At 38.7% G+C, this 9,984-nt stretch overlaps 1 protein-coding gene across 1 annotated transcript; it reads right to left on the bottom strand.

The window, feature by feature from the left end:
- Positions 1-386: 386 nt before the first annotated feature.
- akt2 (v-akt murine thymoma viral oncogene homolog 2) lies at positions 387-9,708 on the bottom strand. Its single transcript, XM_010775517.1, has 12 exons — positions 9,169-9,708; positions 6,628-6,795; positions 6,285-6,416; positions 6,055-6,166; positions 4,685-4,838; positions 3,960-4,091; positions 3,785-3,850; positions 3,629-3,697; positions 3,399-3,521; positions 2,731-2,859; positions 1,859-2,073; positions 387-558 (listed from the first exon to the last, which is right to left on the bottom strand). Exons 2-12 carry the CDS (start codon positions 6,671-6,673, stop codon positions 402-404), a joined length of 1,335 nt encoding a protein of 444 aa, XP_010773819.1. The 5' UTR covers positions 6,674-6,795; positions 9,169-9,708; the 3' UTR covers positions 387-401.
- Positions 9,709-9,984: the final 276 nt, after the last annotated feature.

The raw sequence follows: 9,984 nt of genomic DNA, 5'->3' as shown, positions 1-9,984 counted from the left end.
AATACTTATTTCCCACTTGACGGTTAACGGAAAGAAACAAAACAACACCAAAACATCACATGTATAAGGAAAAGAAAAGTGCAACACCCTCATCTGAGTCCTACTGGAGAAGAAGGTGGAAAGCGACGCATGATGATAATAATAACAATAATAACAATGGGACCCTCAAATACAAACAAAGATACAAACTGAAAGAATCATGCAAGTACATTATCAATAAGTGCTTCTGCATTGGATTCAAATAAGCCAAACATTTGTAACTGTTTTTATTATATGTTATATTATATTGGCCAAGGTGAAGTCATAACGGGTAGGTTACATCCTACAGGGGAAGATGTGTAAACTTCCTGCCGTCCTTCTGTGGAGCTTGTTCCAACACTAGCCAGGATAGCTTGTTATTGTTATGTTAGTTCACACCCTGAACATCCTAAGAACTGCCACGTCATTCGTTTATTTCCCCAGAATCTCACCTTTTTCTCAAGAACATCCTTCCAGTTGATGGAGGAGAAGAACTTGTGGCTCATCACTTCTTTGGCATCATCTGGGCCGCCCCCGAGCCTGTAAACAAAACAAAAACACCATCATCATCATCATCTCCACCCACTCACCAGCTACCTTTATTTATACAGATAATTGTGCAAACACCGACGTTACAAGTGTACACCGAGCACTTCTGCCGTGTTGTTCTGTTCTGATAAATGTGTCTCTCATTTCCTCACAGGTGCTTGTGTTGGTAAGGCAGGCAGTGCTCAATGTACTAATTTTAACAAGCTCTTCGATTGTTCCACGAAACACTGGGGCTCGACAAAAACAACAATCAATTATGTCTGTGTTCATGGCCGTTGAAAACTAATCAAGAAGGAACAAAGGTTTAATAATGTGGTTACTCATTTTATAGCTGGGTTTGTGGGGCCGCTGAGCACAGAAGAAGATTCAGAAAACTAATCGAGTGTTACAGACATGGTGCAACGTCGCAGGAAGGAAAGGTTTGTTTCTTGAGCTACACTGCTGCATCACTCGGTTTTTTACTATTATACAAATTGTAACCCTGACAATGTTTGATTTTTCTCCATGTTTGCGTGCTATAACGTTACACATACATTTGAAAAAACATTGTCATTTTTTAAATAAGGCAAAAAATAATGTAATGATTTTTAAAAGAATACATACATGTCCACTGCATTGCCAGCTTTTCTTTTACACTAGCATATCAATACATCTACTTTGATGATATGTTGTGCTCAAGCTAGGGCTGCTCAATGAATCGTATTTTAAATCGCAATTACGATTTTGGCTTGCAACGATTATGAAAACAACATCATCGAAATAAAACGATTTTTAAAAAACGTATTATTATTGGTTTTTTAGTTGAATTATACTTAAAGTTCAGGGAAATCAACTGTTAAAAACATACTGTTCAAAAAAAAATTCTCCAATAAATGTATGTTTTCAAAGTAAATGGATAATCGTTTTTAATAATCGTGATATCAATTATTGACCCAAATAATCGAGATTATGATTTTTGCCATAATCGAGCAGCCCTAGCTCAAGCTATTTTTAAACGCTGCCTAATACAGGGACATGTCTTTGTCTCTGTTAAATGGCTTTGGTAAAACGAGATGTTTACAGAAAACTCACCTCAAGAAATATGTAGGAGATTAAATGTCGAGCTTTAATATAACGCATGTTTGCATTTTGGTTAAATATCTTTCAAAATATCTTTGTGCAGAGTTGTGAGCCTTCCGCACTACAGATAATCGTGAGACTCATTTTGATCCTGATTATCCAGACACATTCTTATATTTACTAAATGAGGGTTTGATTCCCACGGTGTGTGGCCTAGCTGCTAACCCCACACCTTTGTTTGGGATCCTTTTTGAGCAGGCCGGCCAGCAGGGCCTTGGCCTCAGGAGCCAGGTTCTTGGGGAAGCGGATCTCCTCCATGAGGATGAGCTCAAAGAGACGCTCGTGGTCCTGGTTGTAGAAGGGCAACCGCCCACACATCATCTCGTACATCACCACGCCCAGCCCCCACCAGTCCACCGCCCGGCCGTAGTCATTGTCCTCCAGCACCTGGCAAGGTAGAACATTGAAAGAGTTGAGAGAAGAGAGGAATAACTCTTTTTAACTTATTTTCTTTTTTAAACTTTCTTGCTTGTTTTTTTTATTTAAAAAAAAGAAAGTTGTACTTCCCTTTCGACAAATACAATCAAATTATTTTCCTGTTTTTTATCTGATGGGCTGGTAGGCAAAAAGCCCCCAAAAACAACAACTAAGGTCCGATTTACAATAAAAAAGGTTTATATTTAGCCGAATCGTTTAATTGTGTTTGTTTCTTTAACTGCAGTTCACTTCAAAAAAGATAATGTCCTTTCAATAGAGATGTATTTTTGGAAAAGATTGAGAGCAGACTTTCTTCTCCCGGGAACCTGTTGATTAGAAATGCTCTGTAGGTCAACTCACATTTCCTAAGTGTTAGTATGTTATCATTATGGTAGCCAAAGCCAGCAGCTCTCCCAGCTGAACTTCTGTTCATACTGCTTGTTCCCTTAGTGCCCCACGAGGCATCAACAAAGTAGCTCCAAAATGTTCAGACATGAAACTACCGTCCTATCAAAACTTAGATTCCATAGAATAGATTGCATCACCTGCATGGCTTCAGCGTGTATTTACATAGACATGGTGACAGAAACATAATAATGTGTGATTCCTCAGCCGTGGTTAGGTTACCTCTGGTGCCAGGTACTCGGGGGTTCCACAGAAGGTTTTCATGGTGGCACCGTCCGTGATCCCCTCTTTACACAGACCGAAGTCTGTAATCTTTATGTGGCCGTCCTTGTCCAACATGAGGTTCTCCAGCTGTGCAGGGAGAGATTTAGTTTACAGTCAAATTGTTACAAATATTCCTTCAGCTTGTTTACTAGTTGAATACAATACTGTCATACAGGGTTCATACAATGATTTTCAATGACTTCTCCATGACCAAAGAAATTACTCTTTCTCAGCGGTACCACTAAAACATTTTGATTTTAAAATGGTAAGCTGGAAAATAAGGTCTGCATATGAAACATGTTGTTCCTATCTAAAACAAATCAAATAGTAGGCTTACTAGCTCCTACAGACTAAAGCCACTGTAGACTAGAGGGCGTGATTGTAAAAATCTCTCACCAGCAAAATACCTCGTCAGTTAAATGCCATTCATTACTATACGATACAGTATTTATTATCGTTATAGTATTACTATTTAGGCGAATAGATCAAATATGAATTATATTTGATGCAACTTTGGTTACATTTCCATAACTTTTCCAAAAAATACTGTTTTCCATAACTTTTCCTGGGCCTGGAATTTGCATTTCAAATTTTCATGATTTACCCTGGTCATAACAAGATCTTACCTTTAAATCCCTGTAAACTACATTGCGTGAGTGTAGGTACTCCAGTGCTGACACTATTTCCGCACCATAAAATCTTGCTCTGTCCTCTGAGAACACTCTGTCTCGTGATAAGTGAAAGAAGAGCTGAAAAAGAATTAAAAAAGAAGGAACAGGAGTAAGGTCATATGTAGGTGTATTATAAAACACATCGGACACAATAGTGTTCCAGGAGAAAAAGGGAAAAAACTTACTTCTCCACCATTTGCATACTCCATCACAAAGCATAGCCGGTCATGAGTTTGAAATGCATATTTTAGTGTCTGTAGAGAGGGAAACATATTTTAACATCATGACAGTTCCTTCATTTTAGTAAAGTGCAAAATAAAGCACCAGCACTAGAAACTCACCGTTAGAAAGGGATGCCGCGTATTTTGGAGAACTCTGCTTTCTGTAACAGTGTGTGCCACTTCATCCTAGAGGAGCACACACACAAAGTTACATTGAGTACATGCAAAGATAATAATATGTAACATTACTGTTCAAGAACTCTGAAGTCTAGATATGACTGTGATTGGCACTTACTTTGGCAATGATGACTTCTTTGCGGAGGATTTTCATGGCGTAGTACATCCCCGTGGCCTTCTCCTTCACCAGGATAACTTTACCAAATGTCCCTTTTCCCAGAAGCTTCAGATAGTCAAAATCACACATGTTCTGCAGAAGATTAAAGAAAAAGTGTGACTAAGATGCATATATAATATACACATGTATTAGTGCACTACATATGCTGTGTCCTAAAACAAACACACAAACTTATTTTGTGCAAATGAGATGCCACACGCTGAAAATCTATTCATACTTCCCCGGAAATTACACAATGAATCCTTTAAGTTACATAAAAATAGAAACCATGTAGAGATCAGAATCTGATTTTTTGGACATTTGCTCTATTGTAGAATAAAATACAAATTATTAAACAAATATATATATTTATATAAAACACAAGTATAAGTAGTAAAATAAAATATCAAATAAAAAAACAGAGTTAGATATCACTGTAAACAAAAGAAGTTAAAGTAATATGTACAATAACATTGTAATTGTTTAAAGTCAAGGAATACATATAGAAATGCTTAATGTTCAGTTTCCTACATATAAATAATCACAAAAAACATATATACACAACTGTTGCTCTGCACCGTATAAAGGTTGCTTCACCCAAAAATATTGAGAAAGATTTAAAGGCTTAGCGTTTAAACGAGTTGCAAACCCTTCGGCTGCCAGGCTCAGCGAGTGCAAATACTGACCACTTTTGTGCGTAACTTGGACACAGCAATCTCCATCTCCTCCGTGCCGCTGATGTCACTTGGTGAGCCAAATTTAATCTCCATGGGCTCCTCGTCGTGCTGCTGACTCTTCAGGCCGTTTGCCACCGCCTGGATCGATCGCATCCACTCCTCCCTGACCCCGGAGGAAACACACATTACCGTTATCAAATCTAGCCATGTCTACATTACTCTGAATATAAACATCTGAATTGGCAGGGGCCCTGGTACACAGTGTAGTAGTAGTAGTAGTAGCACTGATGTTTGTTTTGTAAACTCTTTGCACTCATGGTTCAGACGTTGTGCCAAAATATATATCTTAAAAAGGAAAAACAGGAGTCTAGCGGCCTACATTTGGGAAGTAGAGGATAATCTGGGGGGCTGCTGGGATTTGGGCAGAGCCGATTTCAACAAAATGTGATGACGATTGCTTGGGTTGGGTTGGGGGGGGGATAATCATGTTTAATCTGGAATTGAATTTCTATTTCGAGCAGGAGGGTATTTTTCTACTCTTGTAAAGTCAAAATGATTTCTTAGTATTGAGGCCCTTTGTCCGATTTTCAAAAAATGTTCTTCCTAGTATCTTTCTGCCCTTACTGGTTTAACTCATGTTCTATTCTCAGCAAATGAGGATGAGGTAAGGTTTAGTAAAACCTAGGGGGAATGGTGTTTCAACCATGAAAAGAGTTATAGAAAATAAGTAAATGAGATTGTCTAAAATATCTCTGGACTATTTACATTACAGAGGACACCAGACCTTTAACTGCAGACTACCTTCAAGCTACAAGTAAAGTTACATCTAATTATATAAATAATGATATGCAAATACAGCACAATGTCTGGCAGAAGAGTAGAAGAGTAGAGTGAGGCAGAGAAGACATGCCACATACGTATTGAGGATAATAGTGGTAGTTTACATATTCATTTGATTAGCTAATCTCAAAAAGCCGCTAGCCTGATTGCAGACTCTTCTAAAACTTTTTTAATTTGGATTTTAATTAATTATATTTATTCAGTCCTGTGTTTATTGACTCTGTTGGCCTTTAGTGTTTTTAATCAATCGGTTTAAGGACTGGGAGGGGGGTTAGTCATATTTCTTTGGAGCACCCTTTGTGCATGATAATGACTAAATCAATAAAGTTTGAATGATTGAAAACAAATGTTCATCTTTGCTGTTTTATTGTATAAATGTTTATATGAATCCGGTTTTTCAGTGTAGACTGTTTCACATGTAAATTCATGGGAAACATACTGGTGGCCAACCACAGATGACTCTCACATTTGAATAGGGTTTTATCTTGAAAACAGACAGAAAATAAACAAATGAAACCCTTGGAATGAATGTGTTTCACCTCTCCTCGTTGCTGTCTACATGGAAGGTGCGCTCGATAACAGAGGTCCATTGCAGGCATCGAATGACAAATGTGTTGGGCCTTGGGCGCTCTGTCTTCATCAGCTGGCATTCTGTAAGCAGAGACACGTCAGCCAACACTGAACAACTCAAGGCAACGACAACAAAACATCAAACCGCTTCTCGGAGTTTAATCCGCCACTTATTTGCCAGCAAGATGGGAAAACCGACCTGCGACAGAGAAGTTGTTGAGCGGGGGGAGGCTGTGGTCACTGGACACCTCGGGCTTCTCTTTGTAGCCAATGAAGGATCCATCGCTCTTTAAGATGAAGTAACGAGGTCGCCATGTTTTAATGTATTCACCTGGAAGACAGACAGATTTTGATCCAAATCGGTTTTAATGTTTGACACCTTGCTCGTGTGTTTGTCAAAAATATTATCTCAGTGAGGAGACTCCAACTTACAAGCCAAAGAGGGAAGTATTTCATAATAAAAAGGCATAGATGTTTTAACATACACTATTACATTTATGTCAACCCAGATGATGGATGGTGAACACAAGGGGCCCCCTTACCTCTCTTGTGGAGCCATCCCTCTCTCACAACACTGACTTCATTCATGCTGGGGCAGAAGACTGTCTGCGTTGGGAGGGGCTGCAGACAAGCTGGTGGAAATTGTGCAAACGGTTCCTATTGGTCAAGTCCCTGAGAGTGGCTCAGATAAAAAATATATCATGTAACACCTGCAGGAAAAGGAACAGAAAGAAATACTGTAAATGCAGAATACACGGGTGTCAAACTACCTATAAAAGACAAAAACAATGCTAATCGTAGCATGGCCTAACTTTGACATGTGACTACAACACTCACAGATACAAACAATGTTATTCATATTTAAAGATTTTTTTTTAATCACGAGCCTGTTTTTCCTTTGTGACTCAGTTTGGACTATTTACAATTTATGGCTGTACAGAATAGTTTGAAGCTTCAATAATAACATTAAAATATGATTTTCTATATTTAACATTTAAATGCTGAGCAGCTTTTATGGGATAAAGATTAGGCTACGATAAATATTATTAGTATTATACTATTTATAGAATGATATGCTGAGGCTGCGAAGGATTATATCAGACGAGCACTGATCCAAACATTTCCAATAACTCCAGATCATTGTAGGTGAGAAAAACATATCCCTTATAGCCATTCACTTTTTACATAAACAGTTTTTTTAAATGAGGCCTGAAGAAGGTTTGAATGCAGCCAGGAAGGGGGAGAAGAAGACAAAGTGAAAGCATTTCTGGAAACATAGGAAACTTTCTGTGTATTGCGCTTGATGCCTATCTAAGTGTTGTCACCACAGCACTGCGCTTGAATACATTCCTCACCTTCGGAGGCACTCTGTTTCCTTGAAACACAACTCCACAACAACGAAAAGTGCTGACATCTGCAAGTCTGCTCACAGCCTCATATCTGATCATCTGACACTTAGGACAGTGACATCCAAAACAGGACTAGCATAATGACTATAATAAGATATAATAAGATCTCATGCAAATCAGACATGCAAATCAGAGATGCAGTGTGAAAATACATCTAAATTATATATACAGTACATTATGGGACCTATACATCTGATATAACCATAAGCAAAATGTCTGCAAAGCACTGTATTTCTAATGTAATAGCCTCCCACAGCTCTTGCTGAATGTTTGTGGAGAGGCCTTGGTGATCCAGGGTCAGCCCTGAATCAACAGCTTATGTTAGATAATAGGTTTAACAGAATTTCACAATATTTCAGTGAAAGTGATGGGGTTGAATATTACAGTGCATACAGTTACCAGAACACAAAGCCTGTTTGAACTGCTTTGTTAACAAAGATAAAAACAGATAAGGGTTCCCACGACTTCAGACTCTGTTATGACCGTCAGAGGTGCATCCACGGTTGTTCATAAATGTACTCATACTTATCTGAAGGGCTAAAATAATAAGTGCTGCTATTTGAGAAATATGAAGCACAACTGCACGTTGTACACCAATAAGCAGTGTTGGAAGAAGTACTCAGATCCTTTACTTAAGTAAAATTACAATTACTATTGTCTTAAGACACTCCACTACAAGTAAAAGTCCTGATTGCACAATGTTACTTCGGTAAAAGTATGAGCATTAAAATGTACTTAAAGTACAGAAAGTACTCATTCTGCACAATGGCCTATTTCATAATAATATAAAATAGTATTATGAGCTTAATGTAATTAAAGTATCAAAGCAAAAGTAGTACGTACACGTTATGGATAATATTTTCTTTACACAGTAATATTCTTTTTAATACATGTCAGAGTATTTTAGAATTGTATGTGGACCAAATACTGTGTAGATTAGTAGTACAGTACTGCATTATAGCATATCAGCATATCGTGTGTTTATATGCGTAGTGCGCACAAAGTTACTTTTAGTGTAAGTACAAGAAGTAGAAGTATAAAGTAGCAATACATGAAAATACTCAAGTGAAGTACAAATATATCATAAAATAAAGTAAGTACAGTACTTGTAAATAGTTACTTTCCATCACTGCCAATGAGTGACAAAGAGGGCATCTAATATCTAGTCAAGCGTAAAGGTAATTGTCTCACATGTAAAGCTACTTGAGAAAACGTCTTTTTTATTAAGCCAGTAAAAAGCTATACTTGACAATGCTACCCAGTTAGAATATTAACACAGTTAATCAATATCTGAAACATTACATACCTAACCCTACCACAAGCTTCTCCGCGTAAACATTAACGTAGCGTCAACACATCCTCATCCTCTCAGTGTCACATTTGTAGCTACTAGCTAACTGAACAAGAGTCAACAAACGTTACAAGTCCAAAGACGGGTCAGATGTCTTTTGTATGTTAGCTTAACAGTAAACAAGTTGCCAAAACACTTAAAATAAAGCTGATGAACTGTTTGGCCAAGTGGTGCGACAGACAAGCAGTGAGGACACTGACCATGACCGCATTACGACCAAACAAGGCAGCTAGCCAAAATAGCTTTCAAGCTAACAGCTAGTTAGCATATCAGTTAGCAACTTGCGCTACTTCTTCTCATTACCTTACTATGTCTTTCCTTACCTCGACTTCAGCGACAGAAATACTCCCAGCTGGTCTGCTCTTGAAGAGGCTCGGAGGTAGGCTGTACAGAGCTCTCACCAGTTAGCACTTGAAGCGTGTGTGTATTGAACTCTGTCAATGATCACACAGCTAAGCTGCTCGCTGAGCTTGTTTTCTTCCCTCACAACAACAGCGTCGGCGGCGGCGTGCTTTGGGTCTGTTGCTGCTGCAGTGGCTCACTGAAGCGTATTGAAGCCAGCGAGAGAATAAAGTCCACCGAGCGCCTGAACTTGATGGATATTTATGTCGAACACGAGTACGTATAATGTCCAACTCCTGGGAAGATAAAACCCCCTCTTTATGGGTTTAATGTGGTTAGTCGTCTGCTAAGCGTGGAAGGAAGCACTCCGTCCCAGGCAGACAGTACAGCAGCCCTGCAGACGCACGCAGCAGGAAGTGACGTAGAGGCCGGAGAGGGTCCACTGGTCCACTGCACCTGAACAGTCTGTGTGAAAGTACATCAAGTACCGCTACTGTAACCTTAACCTCCACACAAAGCTGCTGGACAGATTCTCTGACAGATAGGCACTACGAATAAGGTTTAGAAAGTCGTGTAAAGTGTCCTGAAGAGGGTGTTGTTAGCCAGTGTCTCCACCTTCTCTTTTAACCCTGATCCTAGCAACATGTTTGACATACATGACTTATGTAAAAGCCCTAGGGGCTTTTTTTCATTTTAATGTGGTGATAAAAACGGATATTCAGAATTCCCCTTTGTAAAAAAAACATTATTAATAAAGTAATGCCTGCTTTGCATATGTAAACATTTCATTATTTTTG

Source organism: Notothenia coriiceps, unplaced genomic scaffold (genome assembly GCF_000735185.1).
Source record: "Notothenia coriiceps isolate Sejong01 unplaced genomic scaffold, NC01 NC01_scaffold00015796, whole genome shotgun sequence".
Classification (NCBI taxonomy): Eukaryota; Metazoa; Chordata; class Actinopteri; order Perciformes; family Nototheniidae; genus Notothenia; species Notothenia coriiceps.
Note: the sequence above shows the minus strand (reverse complement) of the source record. Positions and strands in the feature narration are given on the sequence as shown.